Consider the following 19,921-nt stretch of genomic DNA (forward strand, 5'->3'; position numbering starts at 1 on the left):
CTCGAGTTTCCATAATGCTCCTTAGATTACGCTTACACTTCTCTATGTAATTTGAAATTTGTTTTGACAAAGTTTGGCGACAAACAGGTTTAAACGCACCGTTAGAGACGGCATGTAACATATTTCTGAAGCTTGGTTTATCGACTGTAAAATTGTCAGCATTTCTGCCACTATGTACTGTAAAACTGCTGCATTGCACTAAAAAAATTATAATATAGTATCCAGGTATTTCAAATTGATCTTAATTTATATCGCAAATCAACTATACAAATAATTCTTTACCTGATCAGAAGAAACTGCTTTTCTATTCGAATAGGCTAATGCTGCTGCAAAAGCATTGGAAATTGCAGCTTTACTAATTTTATTTGGAGGTTGTCCTTCAATTTCGCTAAAGGAATTATTGGTTGGCCACTTTATTTGGATGTTCTCTCTGAAAATTAAAACAAATTAATTAATTAAAATTTGGTCATCTATTTTGAGCTGATATTTGAAAGTTAAAAAATCAAAATTGGACTTGACTTACCCTTATATGTGTTAAAAAATTGGTGGTTGATTAACTGCAACTCTTTATAATGCCCTGACTTCCGTGGCAAAATTGGCATTTCGCTTTAATTTTGTCACTGTTCACTTCAATTATTTTAAAAAACTCTGATTTAAAGGTAAGTGGCAAATTATTTTCCATCGCAAAATTGAATTAGACGCAGTATATAGAACAGAGGACACAGTTTTCACCAGGTTGAACTGAACTGGCAACTGAACAAGAAAATTTTTGGTTCGGTAATCCAACCTTACAGTTGGGCGGAGTCGAAACAATCAAAATTGCGGATTAAAAAGACTAGATATCCCTCTTAATACCAGGAAAAGGTACCTGTCCTTGTAACCCAACAAAATTGAGAAACAACTAAAGAAAGAAGAATGTAATTAAAAATGTATCAAAATTGTAGTTGAAATATAATATTTCAGCTACAAGAACGAAAAATGTAATTAAATGGGTAGTTAACTTCACCGACAGTAGTTGAACTACACTTTTAACTACTTGTAGTTAACTATTTAACAGGACTGCATATGGTTAATTTTTCATTAAAAGGATAAGTACATATCACGGACTAAAATATGAAGGACATTGTACTGTGTAGTTCGGATGGTTCCGTTTTATTTCCGTGGTGGCGCTGTGTGTTACTAGCCCTTGTTTTCCATTGAAGTAAAGCGGTGTTATTATTGTTTCACCAAATATTTTTAATATATGACAAAAACTTGGTAATTCTTATTAACCACAGTTAATAAAAGATGCATCAGGCAATTAATGGAAAGTGACAAACGAAGATGACGACAAGAAGTGGCAGTAGTTTGTACCAATGTGCCGTACAGGTTACAAAGGTGAAACAGGTAAATTTTCGTTATTTCGTGCTCCACATGATGAGAATCTATTATCTGATAAAGAAAAATACCTAGAGGAGATCTCACATCCCCTGATGTTGTGTGTGAAAGACATTTTACTTCGCCAGAGATAATTAAGGAATGGAAGTCTGGTTCGGTAAGTACATTAGATGAACGTATTGAGTACCTACTGCTTACATTTCAGATTTAAATTCCGTATAAGCGTCCAAAATTAAAACATGGGGCAATACCAACAATATTTCCCAATTGTCCTGGTTATTTGACAACAACAGTATCGAAAAGGAGGATAATCGAAAGACATGAAATTCCATCGGAAAGGGCAAAAATGGAGCATCTTGAAAATTTGGAACCTGTAGATAATTAGTCGAAGACCTAGACGTAATTAAAAACCCTTTTAAGAATTTGTTGGATGTAAATATACCATTTCGATTGCCTTCTTTTTGTGAGGTTACCACATACAGTGAGGGTGACACTAAAAATGTAATGTTTTCAAAAACAGTTATCAAAACACAAAAGCCAAACGTGCAACATGTTTTAGTGAATGAAAATTTTCAGTTACATGTTTTTGTAAATCGGGTGGAAGTGAATATCGAATGTAACCTTGAACAGATTCGAAGGAATGTGAATTTGTTTGAGGACACCTTGAAGAAATTTATGTCATCAGACATTTGCATTGGCGGAAATCTCAGCCTTTAAAAAAAAACAAGTTAAATTACGTAGTAATTAGCTTTGAACTAACAGATTCCTGAAATGTGTCTTTAAAGTGTATATTTTTTCATTTTTCTTTAAGTGACATAAAATTGTGACCTTTTCCACCTGCACTGAAGTTGAGGAACGTCATATTTTTTAGAAGAATATTTGAGACGTAGTAGTATCTTTTAATTAACAAAGTAGTTCTAAAAAAAATTCACATTGCTAATATTAAATGCACTTTTTACTTGTTCTAAATTAAAAAGTAACCTTAAACTATAAATTAGAATTTTATTTATCGCAAACCAGACAACTTTTACGCCTGATAAGGTTTTTATATCCTTTTTGAATTAAATTAATTAAAAAAAACGTTCAAATTTCCATAAGCTTCCATATTAAACTAGGGCTTGTGTTCGGTGGCGCCTCTAGCGGTCGCGCCAAAAATAACGGAAACTAAATGGAGCCACGTTTTTAATGCTGTGGGATTGACAGTCGTTTGTCCTTCCAGGGCTATGAAAGTCTCAGCTGACTCCATAAGAAATACATGGGGAGCTTACGGAACGACATAAAGAGGTCACTGGCGTCACTAAAGGTGCTCCGACCTTGAAGAACATAGTTTCTTTTTCATTTTAAGGTTTTCGGTGAACGTTTTGTCTGGTTTTGTCAACAAGAAATGTCATATTATTTACGGAATCATACGGGATGTTGGGTTATGGGGTTAAAAACAAACGTAAAATTTATTGTAACAAAGTAATAGATACTTACGACGTAGTCTTACGATACATGTAAAAAATACTAGAAAATTCCAGGCTAAAGAGGTCAACAAACTGCAGGTTAAACGAAATAGTTTAATTTTCGATGTGTGCGTGTTTGAGCGGTCCAAGATTTATTTTTAAATTTTAGTGTGTAAAAAATTCTAACTCTAATAAAAACTGAGACGAGGTAATCAAGAGGAAAGTCTTTGCAGGGGTGGTGGAATGGTATTTTTGTAGGGTTCGTTTTTTAGCCGCAAACCAGTTAACGAATACAGTGCATAAATTGGGAAAAACTCACAAAATGTATTACCCACTACCGGAGTATAAACTGCAAAATGTTCAGGTGGCATCATTAAATCGCCAAAAATCACATCTTCATTGAAAACTTTAAAATGTCACAATTAAAACAGGATGTACCACTTCGTAAGAATGTGCAAAGTTCTCACAAACTTCGCAGAAGTGGTGGTGTAAGAATTTTCGTATTAATGAATATCCACAAACATACCATAAACAGTTGTGTACTTTCAAGGTGAGTTTCCGGTAACTCACATCACTTAATGATTGTTGAAGAGACCGGAATACAGGGAAGATGTGTTGTGGAAGTTTATTTAAAAGAACACCTTAGCAAATTTTTCATTTCAAATAAAATAGTGTTTCACAGTTGGTTCTTGCACTTGTATCGAAATAATCTGTAGTAAATAGTTTCCGAAACGTTCTTTGGAATTCTATTGGTGTGGGATTTATACAATTCCCAAATTGACGCCTCACAGAGCCAAAGAAATATGTCAAACAATACTGATTTAGTTGCAGCAACCTTTTAGTGAAAATTGTAAACAAATTGTATTCTGTGAAAACTATTAAAAATAATAAGCAAAATGTTTATGTTCCTGAAGTTGTTTTTTATTTTTTTGTGAGTGATTTAAAAATATTAAGAGTAAATTAAAAATTTTGCAATTCACTTGTGGATAACAACTTATTTGTCAGACTTGTTAAGGTTTTAATAAACGCAGTTTAAAACGTCAAAATTGAATAAAAATGTTTTGCTTGAATATATTAATAATTTATAGGAAAGAAAAAAATGACCAATGTCACTAGTACATGCCAACCATTTTTATTTTTGTGTACAATTATTAGTATTATATGAATCACATACGAATGCTACGAAATATTTGAATCTTCGTGTTTCCCGGGAACGGGCTCCCAAGGTCACACCCGTTCCGCAAATATTGCTGAAGTTTCGTTACTGATCTACTGTGGTCCTTCTTATCTAGGTCCGTGGTACATATTAAAATGTAAACCGCCACCATGTTACGCCACTGGCTACGTTGCTCAAATGTCAACTTTGACAGTAGTGACATTGTGATTTTGATTCAAACATAACCTAACTTTTTGTATGTATAAAGCGAAAATCAAACTCGTTTAGAAGGTGGTTTCCCACAATTTTGTTAACACTATTGCTAAATTCTCTTTTTAGAAATAAAAAATGTCGGAAAAGGAGGATCGATTGACTGGCGAAGACGGTATCAAAGTGGAGTACACAACCTCAAACTTCACAATTCATAAGTTTAATGCAGTCATTTCTGAACGAAAAATAGTGTACCAAGTTGTAAAAATGACAGACTCGTTGCTTATATTCATAAACGAGAAAGACAATATGCAGTTTAGTACTCTGTTCTTGTCGTTGATGAACCGGTATGACACTCAACCAATCTGTACTCGACTTTTCGGTGACTTTACTGTAGAAGTTTCAAAAGGGATAGCCTCAAGACTCGCAAAGAAATTGTGCAAAGCAGTGTACGTAAGTTGTAACATGGAGGAAGATAGGACGTTATTAACTTTAATAGAGCAACGAATGTATGAGGAAATTAAAGAAAATCCAGACATGTTTTAAGTATGCAATGAAAATAAAAATAAGTTATATTTTTCACACATTTATTTTCAATGACTAATACAAAATTAGTATAATTCTATGATCATGTATAATAATAAATATCTCTGATACTTGTATAATTATAACTTCATAATGTTGTCAATATAATGTAGATACTGGTGCTACTCTAAAATTGAAAAATTGCCAATTCCACAGTTAGAAAATAATCAACGCCTAATACTAAATTTCCAAAACAAAAATGAAAGAAGATTCATACCAGTATTGTCCTTAAAAAATCCAAACGAAATCAATATTTACATATATTTACAACAATGGCAGTTCTGAGCTATTTTTTCTAACGAATTTTCGCAAAGAAACCTCTATCCATCACTCTGCACGAAACAACTAAATAACGAACAGCAAATATGATAATGTAGTTTGAATACATTTCTGGGAATTCGTGATTCTTCTAATTTGACTTCTAGTTACTTCCTTGGTGAGAATCTAGGATTGACTGGCATATGAGTGAAACTCCTCAATTCGTAACTCATGTCGATCCCATGAGCCGTGGCCGTGTCCATATCACTTTTGCGGAAAATGATCATCCGTATGTCGCTGTGCAAATACACCTTACCCGACTTGGAACTGATGAACCTGCACAAAGAAATTCATGTATCTAACTAGTAAAAAAACCGCGCGAATATCACCTTAAATGGATGAGGTAGCGCAACCACTTGGGCCCCCATTCCGCGTTCTCCTCCTTGCAGTTCGTGGGCATGTAAAGCGTCCTCTGTCTGATGAAAGTCTGGGAATTGGGCGGCATGTCGCTGAGGTCGTACATAATAACAAACATCTTCACAACGGTCCCCAGAGGGTTGAAAAGGGTGACTTGAATGGTTCCGGATTTGGGGACGTTGTAACCCTTTTTGCCTAGATTTATGTGGCTCTGGAAAGTCAAGTTTTAGCGAGTGTTTGCGGCAATTTTGGCGGGAAATACCAGGTATGGTGATGAAACTTTGTCGTTATCACCCAAAGTGTAAAAAAATACGGTGACGGGAACAACTAGATGTTTAGGAACGAAAGAACCACTGGCCCCTAGTTCAGCGGTGAAGCCATGGACGGTTGACACTGGTTCAAGACGGCCGTTTAATACCGACTCTTCGAAGCTTCCTGTAAACAGGGAGACGATGAGTGTGGGGTAGTTTTTTCTTATTACTATATTTTTAATTCATCGTAGTACGGACTGATCAACAACATTGAAATTTTGTGTTCTAATTCACCCATGTTTAACATTTTTGACGTCACGTACACCCATGGAACGAAACTCAACGTTTAATTTTTTGGTTGTTGTGGATACAAATAATAATTCAAATATGGCGATTGTTGTTGATAAATGGATTTAAACTATACGTGATTTGTAAACTACTCTCGTTTCATAATTAAACCAATCATTTAGTAACTACAGGAATACTTCACTGTTTTTAATACAGGGCCAAGATTATGGTATCATGTACATTATTTAACAGGGTCTCTTGAAATTTTCTCACTGCAAGGTCATATAAGATACAATCAATAAAAAAAAACGTCGTCAAGTAGGCGCTGGACGAGTAAACTGTATTCTCATCGAACGAAAAATCCAACGCCACCTAAAGGGCAGTTTTTATTGATCGGATATCACAATGTTGTTAAAATTACCAAAACCAAAATAAACAAAAAGTTGTTTTTTTAAATGAGCTAATTTTGAATTTTATGCAGTATTCATTTGATGAGTAACAAATGTATTTTTCAGATTTAACCTACCTCTTATGTTATTTTTATGTAATGAAATTATTTTTTTATTTTGAGCACTACCTACTGTCTCTTTTTTTACTTTTTGTTAAATTTGAATGTACTCTCTGCGTCATTGCTAGATGTCCACTGCTTGACAACAGCATGGTGAAATCACACCTTAATAAATTTGAAAATCGGGATTTTTTTTATTTCTACACACAAAAGTAAAAAAGTAAAACGAATAGCAGAGTTTTTGATGGGATAAGAACTGATCTGCTGGAAAGATCCTTCGATTTTAAGCATTTGGATTAAAAAAAGTTGTGTTTGGTTACCTCAAGTTTTTTGGTGTTGCTGAATTTACAGTGGTGTGATCTAGAAAAAAGTAAACTTGTAAAACATCGATCGAGTGGAGTCATCTGGTACATCACTTTCTAGTTGAAAATTGGTTATGATTATCTTTTTTAACAGTAGTTTTATAGGTATATGTATATATGTAGCAGGTCGTAGTTTTTTTTACTCACAACTGCTGTCATCGCTCAGTTTCTTTTCTTTTGAGTATTTAGTTTTCAAGTTATGGTAACCGAAGTGGTGGAAGATCTGCGCATGACGTCATAACGAAGTCTTACCAAATCGGGATGAGAGTGCTTTCAGCTAAAAACAGTTGAAGTTTTAACTGTTTAATTGTTGCATTTTTTGCCTAAATTATCTGTTATTTGTGTGACGGTTTTCAATGATTTGTGTGTTCACAAAATTGGAGTTTTGGTTTTTGTTCGTATCTCGAATATCAGTGAATTTAAAAATGAATGGAAATATTTTTTTTCTTATATATTTGGTCAAAACAGATAAAACTATCTAGTAACCACTGCATTTTATTACTGAATTTCGTTTCATCCTATATTCGAATGTCATAATGACGTCATGTGCTTCTTTAAGGCTGCTGCTGCTACCTGTAGTGATCATGGAAAAAAACACCTGGTGTTATATGCACTATTTCTTACAAACCTGTGTGTAATTTTGTAATAATTATTAAGAGCGGATTACTTATATGCAATTTGCATACTCCGTATTTTTTTTGATATGACAAAAATGCTTTAGGAGTAGTATACCGGGTGTCTAGAAAATGGCGCATTAACTCATCAGTACGTTATATACGGGGGTTTCGGGAGTCCTAAAAAATAATAAAAAAATTCGTAGTGTTTCCAAATTTTGATCATTTTTTTTTTGTAGTAGTCATCAATACTTGCTAAGATAAACTGATTCTGATAAAACATACCCTCTAAGAAAAGAGTGGGCGGGTGGGGGCGGGGCTACTAGCTGCTAAAATAAGACCGATTTTGGCAAATGAGATACCCTCTACGAATAGAGGGTGGGTGGGCGGGGCTAGTACCTGCTATGATTTTGACAAATGACATACCCTCTAAGAAAAGAGAAGACCGATTTTGGCTAGCAAGATACCCACAAGAAGATAGGGTGGGTGGGCGGGGCTAGTACCTGCTAAGACAAGGCTGATTTTGGCAAATGACATACCCTCTAAGAAAAGAGAGGGTGGGTGGGCGGGGTTAGCACCTGCTAAAATAAGATCGATTTTGGCAAATGAGATACTCTCTAAGAAAAATGAGGGCGAGTAGGTGGAGCTAGTACCTGTTAAAATAAGACCGATTTTGGTAAATGACACACCCTCTAAGAAAAGCGGAAACTGATTTTGGCTAGTGTGATACCCACTAAGAAAAGATAGGGTGGGTGGGCGGGGCTAGTACTTGCTAAGATAAGGCTGATTTTGGCAAATGAGATACTCTCTAAGAAAAATGGGGGCGGGTGGGTGGGGCTAATACCTGTTAAAAGAAGACCGATGTTTTGGTAAATGACATACCCTCTAGAAAAAGAGAAGACTGATTTTGGCTAGCGAGGTACCCACTAAGAAAAGAAAAGGTGGGTGGGCGGAGCGAGTACCTGTTCAAATTAGATCGATTTTGGTAAATGACATACCCTCTAAAAAAGAGAAGACTGATTTTGGCTAGCGAGATACCCACTAAGAAAAGATAGGGTGGGTGGGCGGGGTAGTACCTCCTAAGATAAGACTAATTTTGGCAAATGACATACACTCTAAGAGAAGACTGATTTTGGCTAGCGAGACACCCACTAAGAAAAGAGAGGGTGGGTGGGCGGGGCTAGTCCCTGCTAAGATAAGGCTGATTTTGGCAAATGACATAGCCTCTAAGAAAAGAGAGGGTGGGTGGGCGGGGTTAGTATCTGCTAAAATAAGATCGATTTTGGCAAATGACATACCCTATAAGAAAAGAGAGGGTGGGTTCTTTCCAAACACGAATACCTAGAACTTCAAGATTGTTTTAAGTTTAAAAAAAAAAAACCGGTGTCCCAAAATTAACTCAAAAACTTTGGCAATTTTGTGAGCCGCCAAATATTTTTCGTCGCTTTATATCAGGCAAACATTGTTGTCAAATGGAATTTTATCAAATTATTACAAAAACAACACAACCATATCTTTGTACATTCTAACTGAAATGGTAATAAAACATGGTCATGGGCGAGAGAAATATTAACTAAAAGTTGCATTACTAGTTATTGTGATAACGAATGTGTTATTTAGTTGTTAAAGGTAGCAAAAGAAGCAATTTTAAAATCATTATAACTCCACCAACTTTTTTTAAGTATTTTTCCAGACTCACCAGTTGATTGTTAACAGCGTAGCTGAGGAGAGATAATTCGAAATTTTCCAGACACTCAGTATAACAGAATTATCCTTTTTTTTTTTTTTAATTGACGTAGATTAATTGCTGCATATTTGCGAAGTTTTACTTTGTCAGTTGAAAAAATATCTCTGTTCCTAAAATACTTGCAAAATCCGAAGTTAGGTCTTCTATTGTCATACTCAATAATTTTTAAAGTCGCCGTAAATGGTTTATTAGAGGGCAATAAAATTTATGACTTCTGTTTGGCGACAGTCTAAGAACATCTGAACATCTATTTAAGTTTTTCCGGTATTTTTCTACATAAATATACCGAAAGCTCTTTCTTCTTACGCCATAAAAGATTAACCAGGTACATGTTGACTGAGCAAACAGTATTTCATGCCTAATATTGCAAGTAAAGATGGGGAGAATAGTTTGACATATTTCTTATTAAATTTTGTGAAAATTCCCAAAGTGAAAACAACTTTAATAAATGCATGGATAAAAAAATATCCTGAACTTATTTCAACCGAAGAAAATTAGCTTGTTTTTTTCTTGAAATAAAAAAAAAATTGAATTTATTTTTTAGACAACATGTGAGCGCAAGTTCCAAATATCACAACATGTTTCAACACAGCACAAAAGGAAGTGTCAAAATCTCCACGAATCAAAAGATTTATGAAAAGCGATGCTTAATATTCCCCTTAAAATGTTTCAAACCGTTACTAGAAAAATATTGTAGAAATGTTAAACCGGACAAAAGTACGCTGTGGAAAAAATATGTATCAGATATTTACAATGAGACTATTTCTAGTATTAAAGAAATTCTAAAAGAAACAATTTATATATTTTGTAATGGACGAAACTTTGATACAAATCTTGACATTCAACTGATATGTTCTTAACAAATAACACCAGTAGAAACATGTTTTCAGTTTCTTGTAGTGAAAAGAAAACTAGGTGTGTTAAGTAAAAAAAGGCAACATGTAAGCCCCGCCCACCCACCCGACCTCAATTGTGATGAATTTTTCATTCGTTGTCAGATCCACAGGCGAAACTTAATTGAATCTATATTTCTTTACAAAAATATACCATTTTAAATATGTTTTAAGTTTCTTGTTGTGAAAAGAAGACCACGTGTACTAAGAAAAAGAGACAAAATATAATGCGCTTATTTTGACAAATATGTATGCATATAAATCCGCTCTTTAGTAATTATAACCCATATTTACTTCAGTGTAACAGCAACCTTAAGCTGCTCTAATTTTAAATCTACAAATGTCAGTTTTCAATTTGTTCTTTAAGTTTTTTGAAATAAAAAGTTAAATTTTGTCTGAAAACCACTTGAGGCGCATATTGGTGACACATACAAATTTTATGGTCTTATTTTTTTTTAAATTACTATGTGGGGATAATTAATTGTGGGGGGATTTTATACTGAATTTATAACGGGGCAATAAACCGTCAAGGTGTAATGTGTGACATATTCTCAAGCTTAATTTATTGCGTAGTAGTCTTTGGTACAATAGACATTTAAATTTTGTGGTTAACTTATAATTCTAGCCATTGTTCCATAACAATGACAGCTTAGGAACAAATCATTGGGGGGAAACCAAAAATACTAGAAGTAGTTCTACTCGGAGTCCAGTTAACGCGAATATTTTTAATCTGCGATTAATTTCAGTGACAATCCAAGGCAATAAATTAAGCTGATGTTATGCAAAAAATGAATAAATACGAATTCCATTAACATTTATTAAAAAGAGCTATTACTACATTCTGGGTCGAAATTTTCCGTGCATGTGCGGACGTCCTTGAAAAGCATATTGTGGATTTACTATTCAAACTTTGTTGGTGTTAATAACTTTGAATAAAAATGAACGGTGAAGCTGGACTTCAACAACTACGATCCAGTACAAGATTTTGTAGTAGATGGCGCTACAGAAATAAATTTGACAAGCTCACGATCTATGTAAATCCGTGAGTACACGGTACGTCACTTTCCGATTCAGTGGCAAGTACATATAAAGAAAAACGCCAAATAGTCGAAGTCCATTCAAGTCGGCGCAACCATAATTCGTGAAAATCGTACGTATTTCAAAATTGGAAAAAGTAGATGCGACGCAGAAATATAACACCAACCTAACAAATTAGCTGCATGCCCTTTTCTCCTGAATTTGACAGGCGACAGCTCCCTTTTCGGAACTGCGTTAGTTTCAGGGCTGCAGGGCGAAACAATGCTGCCATCGCTTTCGCTGTCTTCGTCTGTAGAAAAACTGGTGGGAAATAAGGCGCTGCAACAAAACGATTTTAGTTCACATAAACCACTATCCCGAACGAAATACCTTTTGATAGCTGAAACAGAATTAATAGAAGAATCGAAATCGAAACAAGTCTTCCCTCTTCTTACCGGCGCTGGGCTGCTCGTCAAAGGCAGCCCCGTCCTGGAATGGAACACCATCGACGCCGCGTTGTCCAGATCCTTCCGGAACTTCGCCTGCTCCAAAGCAGTCGGTATCTCCACTTCGTTCTTGAGACCGTCCTCGTCGAACGGCAGTTTCTTCCTACTTTTGGGTGCCGCCTGGTCCAGGTTGGCGACATCCCTCAGCTTTTTGTGTCTCAGTTTCGGAATTAAACTATCACAAGTATCTAATTCTACGTCATATTTGCTTTTTTCCTTAATACTAGAAATATCACTTTCGCTCATATCACAAGATCCATTATCACTTTCATCCTTCCGTCCGTTTTGAACACAGGTTTCATCACATCTTCTATCACCATCTCGCACGCGTCTCTCGTTTGTACTCTTGAGGCCGCTCCGCTCGATCGCGTCGAGCAAGAGCTTGCCTTTGTCCTGCACCACAGTGAGATCATTTTTATGGCTATTTAAGAGGTTCTTTTCGGCTTGCGTCTGGTGGAAATTTCGGGGCCATTCGTGGAGAGTGAAGGAGTTCGCCTTGTGGATGTCGACGGTCAGTCTTGGCCTAGACGAAAAGAGAACATGGTGACGGGAAAAATGATACAATTTCATAGAACGAGGCTTGATATTTTGTAGTAGAGGATCAGATGTTTGGTATATACATAAACTAGATAAAAAATTTTATTTAATACTTAAAAACTCTGAATTTGGTTAAGATTCGCTGCGACGGTCGACTGCTAACATAATGAAATCATCGTGAACTTATTTAGCATAATCTAAAAATACTGTACGCGGCACGTGTTTTCCGAGAACATTTAATTACTCGATGACCGGAAGTTCAAAGAGAAAGTAATGAGGGGAAGCGTTGCAGCCAGCGATCGTTAATATGCGGCAAAATTTTGCATCAAAATCTGCCAAACACCATTAAATATTAATTCATTTACATGATTATACCCATCAAGAGACATTTAAATTAAAATCCTTTTACTCTGAGCTAAATTTGCGGATCTGAGGACATTTGAATGTTCTGGTTAATGTAAAATTAGTTGCGCTTCAACATCAGCGACCTTTGTCGATTCAGCACATGCCTGAAATTATGATAACTGCGAATTTAGTGGCACACATTTTAGAATGAAATTTCGGTGTTTAAGTGACGTGACATTATTTCGGTTAGTTCTACATTTTCCGCACGAAATCCTTAGCCGTTTAAATTAGTTGTACGTTGGAACTCACGTTGTTTTAATATTTATTTATATCTCTGAGGTGGTAGCTCATTTTCAAGGCTTATATAATCAGTCGATGGCCCGAGTGAAGAATGTTGAAGGTGGATTATTACAGGTTTAAGAAACGTCGTGGTTATGGCGAATTTAGTGGCAATAATGCGGTTGTTAATCTTGGACTTGGTTTATTCAAAATTTAATCCATCTATTTAATGTTATAAGTTATAAGTAAGGCAAGTCACGAACGTTTGTGGTAAGCAAGCAGCTGGGAAATTTAGGTACAAAGTTTTGGAGTGATTTAGTTGGCGTACTTTAGCCAATGCTGTGTAACTTTGAAAGAATTCAACCCCAAACATTTTTTTTAGACAACTATTACTTTAATTAAAATTTGTACGAGTTTTCAACCAGGTACACCAGAATGTATTTTACTATTCCAAAAGACGATCAAAGATAGCCTTTGATTTTTGGAAGTTTGTCTTTGATCGTTGCGTTTTCAACTCAAACGGTAATCTGACAAGCCGAAAATTCTATCAAAGACAAATCCTCAAAAATCCATGGCTATATTTGATCGTGGGTTTCAGCATATTCGAGTATTAGTATACAGGCTGTTTCATCTGATCTTGCCTCTTCAAGCTTTTTAGTTATGAACCACTCCAACTTGGAAACAGTCATATTTTTTTGGTGACTATTAATGATTGTGAATTTGTGATTTTTTTATCATGGCATACCTGATTGTCATAATAAAATATAACAGTACGGTGCCAAGTCATCGTACTGTTAACTTTATCTTTAAAATCTTTTTTGAAAATGTAAAACCTTCTCGGGGGCCCCGAATGTATTTTTTAAAGAATGAGAAAGATTCTCGGGGGTCGCAATTGTCTTTTTTAAAAATGTAAAACCTCCTCGGGGGCGCCAAATGGTTTTTTAGAATGTGAAACCTTCTCGGGGGTCCCAACTGTCTTTTTTCAAATGTAAAACCTTCTCGAGGGTCCCAAATATATATCTTTTTTAATGTGAAACCTTCTCGGGGCTCAACTGTCTTTTTTAAAAATGTAAAACCTTCTCGAGGGCCCCAAATATCTTTTTTAAGGATGTGAAACCTTCCCGGGAGTCCCAAGTGTCTTTTTTTAAAAATGTAAAACCTTCTCGGGGGCCCAAATGTATTTTTTTAAGAAAGTAAAACCTTCTCGGAAGTCCCAATTGTCTTCTTTAAAAATGTAAAACCTCCTCGGGGGCGCCAATTTTCTTTTTTTATGTGAAACCTTCTCGGGGGTCCCAACTGTCTTTTTTAAAAATATAAAACCTTCTCGGGCGTCCCTATTGTCGTTAATAAAAATGTAAAGCCTTCTCGGGGACCCCAAATATCTTTTTTTAAGAATGTTAAACCTTCTCGGGAGTCCCAACTGTCTTTTTTAAAAATGTAAAACATTATCGAGGGTCCCAAATATATATTTTTTTAATGCGAAACCTTCGGAGGGGCTCAACCCTCCTTTTTAAAAATGTAAAACCTCGAGGGCCGTAAATATCTTTTTTAAGAACGTGAAACCTTCCCGGGAGTCCCAACTGTCTTTTTTTAAAAATGTAAAACCTTCTCGGGGGTCCAAATGTATTTTTTTAAGAAAGTAAAACCTTCTCGGAAGTCCTAATTGTCTTTTTTAAAAATGTAAAACCTCCTCGGGGGCGTCAATTTTTTTTTATAATGTGCAACCTTCTCGGGGGTGCCAACTGTCTTTTTAAAAATATAAAACCTTCTCGGGGGTCCCAACTGTCTTTATTAAAAATGTAAAGCCTTCTCGGGGGCCCCAAATTTCTTTTTTTAAGGATGTTAAACCTTCTCAGGGGTCCCAACTGTCTTTTTTAAAAATGTAAAACATTATCGAGGGTCCGAAATATCTTTTTTTTTATTAATGTGAAACCTTTTCGGGGGTCCCAACTGTCTTTTTAAAAATATAAAACCTTCTCGGGGGTCCCAACTGTCTTTTTTTAAAATGTAAAGCCTTCTCGGGGGCCCCAAATTTCTTTTTTTAAGGATGTTAAACCTTCTCAGGGGTCCCAACTGTCTTTTTTAAAAATGTAAAACATTATCGAGGGTCCGAAATATCTTTTTTTTTATTAATGTGAAACCTTTTCGGGGGTCCCAACTGTCTTTTTAAAAATATAAAACCTTCTCGGGGGTCCCAACTGTCTTTTTTTAAAAATGTAAAACCTTCTCGGGGGCCCAAATGTATTTTTTTAAGAAAGTAAAACCTTCTCGGAAGTCCCAATTGTCTTCTTTAAAAATGTAAAACCTCCTCGGGGGCGCCAATTTTCTTTTTTTATGTGAAACCTTCTCGGGGGTCCCAACTGTCTTTTTTAAAAATATAAAACCTTCTCGGGCGTCCCTATTGTCGTTAATAAAAATGTAAAGCCTTCTCGGGGACCCCAAATATCTTTTTTTAAGAATGTTAAACCTTCTCGGGAGTCCCAACTGTCTTTTTTAAAAATGTAAAACATTATCGAGGGTCCCAAATATATATTTTTTTAATGCGAAACCTTCGGAGGGGCTCAACCCTCCTTTTTAAAAATGTAAAACCTCGAGGGCCGTAAATATCTTTTTTAAGAACGTGAAACCTTCCCGGGAGTCCCAACTGTCTTTTTTTAAAAATGTAAAACCTTCTCGGGGGTCCAAATGTATTTTTTTAAGAAAGTAAAACCTTCTCGGAAGTCCTAATTGTCTTTTTTAAAAATGTAAAACCTCCTCGGGGGCGTCAATTTTTTTTTATAATGTGCAACCTTCTCGGGGGTGCCAACTGTCTTTTTAAAAATATAAAACCTTCTCGGGGGTCCCAACTGTCTTTATTAAAAATGTAAAGCCTTCTCGGGGGCCCCAAATTTCTTTTTTTAAGGATGTTAAACCTTCTCAGGGGTCCCAACTGTCTTTTTTAAAAATGTAAAACATTATCGAGGGTCCGAAATATCTTTTTTTTTATTAATGTGAAACCTTTTCGGGGGTCCCAACTGTCTTTTTAAAAATATAAAACCTTCTCGGGGGTCCCAACTGTCTTTTTTTAAAATGTAAAGCCTTCTCGGGGGCTCCAAATATCTTTTTTTAAGAATGTTAAACCTTCTCGGGGGTCCCAACTATCTTTTTAAAAATGTAAAACCTTCTCGAGGGTCCGAAATATCTTTTTTTTTTAATGTGAAATCTTCTCGGGGGCTCAACAGTCTTTTTTAAAAATGTAAAACCTTCTCGAGGACCCCAAATACCTTTTTTAAGAATGTGAAACGTTCTCAGGAGGCCCAACTGTCTTTTTTAAAAAAGTAAAACCTTCTCGGGGGCTCCAAATGTATTTTTTTAAGAAAGTGACACCTTCTCGGAAGTCCCAATTGTCTTTTTTAAAAATGTTAAACCTCCTCGGGGGCGCCATTTTTTTTTTATAATGTGGAACCTTCTCAGGGATCCCAACTGTCTTTTTTAAAAATATAAAACCTTCTCGGGGGTCCCAACTGTTTTTTTTTTAATTTGCTTCAATCATTAATAATCACCCGGTATTATTTATTAAAGAATATTACCGTATTTTTAAAAATTTCATACATCAAAAAAAAAAAAAAACTCTCGGGCTCTTAACTTTTAATGAACTCACAAAACTGAAAAAAAAATGGAAATCACTCCGACTACGTCATGCACCTCTTGATAAATTCAGTGTTACGAGTATATTTATTATTTAATTTTTATTATATATTTAAGGAAATACAGGAACTTAAAAAAAAGCATCTTTATTATTATTAGTAGGTACAACTTGAACTTGCCCAGCGTAAACTAGGAAAGTATTGTTATAGACTCCATATGGCTAATGACTATTTTCATCTTTTCTCGACGTTTTAAGCGCCTAGATTATGAAAATGTAGGCCCCCTGTTTTCGTTTGTTCGTCGTCTGTTGGCGATTTTTTAATATGTCTGAATCTACTGGACTGAATGCTGTGAAACTTTAGATGTACTATAGGAATATAGTGCAGATGGCAAACCGCTAACCAAAACTTGATTATCATTCCCACCAAAAAGTTGATGACGTCATCTCAAAATTTTTTGTTTTAGACATCTAGATTTCTGGAAAAAAATTAAGATTGTATAACAACAACTTACAATTTAACTTAGAAACTAGAAAACTACTCTGAAATCTGCAAACGCTTGAAGGTTATCGCAAAAATAATCATAATTTATTCACTTCAAAATTTGGATGACGTCATCTCAAAATTTAATGGCATACTCCTGTAGTTTATCAATTCAACCCGATTTACAGGACTGTTAATATAGTGTGAGGGAAGTTCGATCTAAATAACTTTTTACCAATTTTTTTTATTCATTACGTTTTAGCATGGTATTTTAAAAATTTTTGTAGCAACTGTTAAATCACCTTATTGAGAGAACTAAAAATTATTTGTTTTGCAATAAGCAATTGAAGTGATGTAATCCAAGTCATCAAGGAAGGTCTTAGGTAATATTCAGCTTGAGGGCACAATAAACAAGTTTGAGATAATTATTCTAAATTAACTTATAATAATGTTCATTTTTAAAATTCCCAGAATTTTCAAAATGTTTATCATTTAAAAATTCATTAAAAGTATTACGTAGGATGATTTGATTTTTTTTGTTTTTTTTTTAATCCTTGCACTACATAATTAGACACCAAGCAAAATGTTAATCAATGTTTGTGAGACTATCGGACCAATTACTTTGAACTTGACATAAATGTCTTTAACTACGCTTGAACAATCCCCTTTCAGTTTATCTGGTAACGTACAAGGCCTGTACTATAAAAAATAACAAACTTCCCCAAAATTTTGATAGAATATTACTTACTAAATAGTATATTTTTAGCAACTGGAGAACATTAAAAATCTAAATTTTGTTATTCTGATGTAACCTTAGGAAAACTATCCCGTCGCCTCCGCCATTTTTAAGTTTTCGATGATTTCTAAATCTACATATTTATTATTTGAAACAGAACTCTAATTTGTTAAAATTTACACCACTTTAATGTGTTTTATAAGTAGGTGAAATATTCATAACATGAAAGAGATAAATTCTTAAAATGTAAATTCAAGCATCTGACCTTTGACTACATGTGCTAATTTTCCTCAAAAAAATATTAGTTACATCCGTATAAAATTTTATTGCTGATAATAAGTTTCTCCAAGTTTAGTCTGCAGCAACAACATTTTATGTGGATGCCTTATCCTACAACACATCCTTCCTACCTTGAGGTGGATGGATACTCCTTTTTCCCATTCTGACAGAACCTCTTGAACGCAGCCGCCTTGTTGTTCTTGACATTCTCCACTTCTTCGAAATCTTCACATCGATGTTTCCCTTTCAGGGTGCACACAGTGTGCATGCGGTCATCCACCAACCCGTTCTGCACCTCTTTGTTCTCGTTGATGTTCGTAACAGGCTTCGGAGCGCACTTCTGACACATGAAACCAGGCAAGGTCGACATCCGCGGCAAACTCAAGAAGGAAACCATGGCAGTGAAACCGTTGCCGATGTCTGTCAAAGGAAAGTCGTGTTTTACGGCCGATGAAGAAAAATTCGCCGATTCGAAGGTCTCTCCGGGCAGCGTCAAACGGTAACGGATGTTCTTGTTGGTGATTTTGATTGGACTGTCTTCGTCTTGGACTGTTAACCAGGCTGTCAGTTGAGAGAAATATAGCTGGGACCGGATTGCGTTCATCAGTTGGACAAAGTTGAAAAATAGCGGTTCGGCATTTCTGGAACAATCAAAATGGTGTTGGGTTGGTTGGTGGCTGGTTTTAATGGAGTAGTGTAGGCTAGTGCCCCTGGACTGTCGACGTTAGTTCTGCGATAAACATCTGCAGCACATTTTTTGTACAGTCGGTGTTTAGTATGATGTTTTGTCGGGGATTTATTACCATCTGACTTGTTGGATTATAGATCTTATCATTTTTACTGGAATACTTGAATAATTAAAAAAAAACTAGATTTTCAGCTTTAGCACTGAAATTTTGCTATAAATTATAAAAGTTGATTTTACAAATTTTCCGCGTGTTCAAAAATGACTGAGTCTGTTGGCTGTACTTTTTAAATAAAAATGTGAAATTTCTGTTGCGTTTATGTTGGTAAAACGGAAATAATTGTGACAGATACGTCAATCGTGACATGCGATAAATTTAGGTTATGTTTTGGCTACATTTTGCAATTTAAAAATGTGAACAATCTGTCAATTTTGACAACTGACAACCGGAAATTATAGAAAACATCATGATACCAATAATGTCAACTAATAATCCAGGATTGCCAACAGACACAAACCATTTCTGATCACACGGTATTTTTTATATTATATTAAAATAAAAAATACTAAAATCGGAACATTCAATAAAACAAATTCATTCTTTCATTATTATTCTTAAACATCCTGCGTAAACAAATCTAAAACGTAATAATAAAGTGGAAATAACTTTGCACCCAGAAGCATATTTTTAACAAACAATTGTTTAAAAAAATGTGATGAATTCAATAACTTTCTAAAGGATGACTAAACAAAATTTAATGGTTTAATCTCAGCATCACGAATCTGGGCTAATTTTTGTTCTGCGGGCAGTAATAACGAAGAAAAACTCCCTTTGTTCAAGGAATTTTAAAACTACTTAAATCGGTCCGGAGAGAAGCCTGTCTTATCGGAAATTTTCTCAGAATCACTCTATTATCCGTTTATATCTTTTTATGTCCTTCCAATCGTTCTATATCCGTTTTTATTTTTCTATATCCTTCTATATCCATCCGGAGAAACGTCTATCCTATCGGAAATTTTCTCAGGATTTTGTATATTTGCTCTGTGGACACTCAAATCGGTCCGGGGAGACGTCTGTTTTATTGGAAATTTTCTTAGGATTATAAATCTATTCTTCTATATCCTTCTATAAACGTCTACATCTTTCTACACCTGTTTACATTCTTCTATATTTTTCTGTCTGTCTATATATTTCTATATCCGTCTATTTTCTTCCATTGCATTCTGTATCCAAAAAGATATGGAAATAAAAACATAAAAACATCATTTTATATCCGGCTTTATCCTTCCATATCCTTTTATACCGGTCCGGAGAGA

At 35.1% G+C, this 19,921-nt stretch overlaps 2 protein-coding genes and 1 long non-coding RNA gene across 3 annotated transcripts in view; 2 read left to right on the forward strand and 1 right to left on the reverse strand.

Moving 5' to 3' along the window:
* Positions 1–3,096: 3,096 nt before the first annotated feature.
* Positions 3,097–3,735, forward strand: LOC135124413 (uncharacterized). The gene is made up of 2 exons (XR_010279787.1): positions 3,097–3,310; positions 3,373–3,735. It is a non-coding gene; the product is annotated as an uncharacterized LOC135124413 (long non-coding RNA).
* Positions 3,736–4,326: 591 nt separating this feature from the next.
* Positions 4,327–4,734, forward strand: LOC135123913 (proteasome assembly chaperone 4-like). The gene has a single exon (XM_064048771.1). It carries the CDS (start codon positions 4,327–4,329, stop codon positions 4,732–4,734), a length of 408 nt encoding a protein of 135 aa, XP_063904841.1.
* Positions 4,735–4,758: 24 nt separating this feature from the next.
* The window catches only part of LOC135124414 (atos homolog protein A), a 76,534-nt gene continuing 61,371 nt past the window's right edge, over positions 4,759–19,921 (reverse strand). The window contains exons 4-9 of the mRNA XM_064049462.1: positions 18,051–18,560; positions 11,519–12,157; positions 11,316–11,467; positions 5,711–5,883; positions 5,421–5,659; positions 4,759–5,367 (exon numbers count right to left, since the gene is read on the reverse strand). Of these exons, the coding sequence (XP_063905532.1) occupies positions 5,199–5,367; positions 5,421–5,659; positions 5,711–5,883; positions 11,316–11,467; positions 11,519–12,157; positions 18,051–18,560 (1,882 nt within the window). The 3' untranslated portion in view covers positions 4,759–5,198. The remainder of the gene's footprint in view (positions 5,368–5,420; positions 5,660–5,710; positions 5,884–11,315; positions 11,468–11,518; positions 12,158–18,050; positions 18,561–19,921) is intronic.

This window comes from Zophobas morio, unplaced genomic scaffold (assembly GCF_036711695.1).
Source record: "Zophobas morio isolate AGI-343-1 ecotype UQ-CSIRO unplaced genomic scaffold, CSIRO_AGI_Zmor_V1 ptg000007l, whole genome shotgun sequence".
Taxonomy (NCBI): Eukaryota; Metazoa; Arthropoda; class Insecta; order Coleoptera; family Tenebrionidae; genus Zophobas; species Zophobas morio.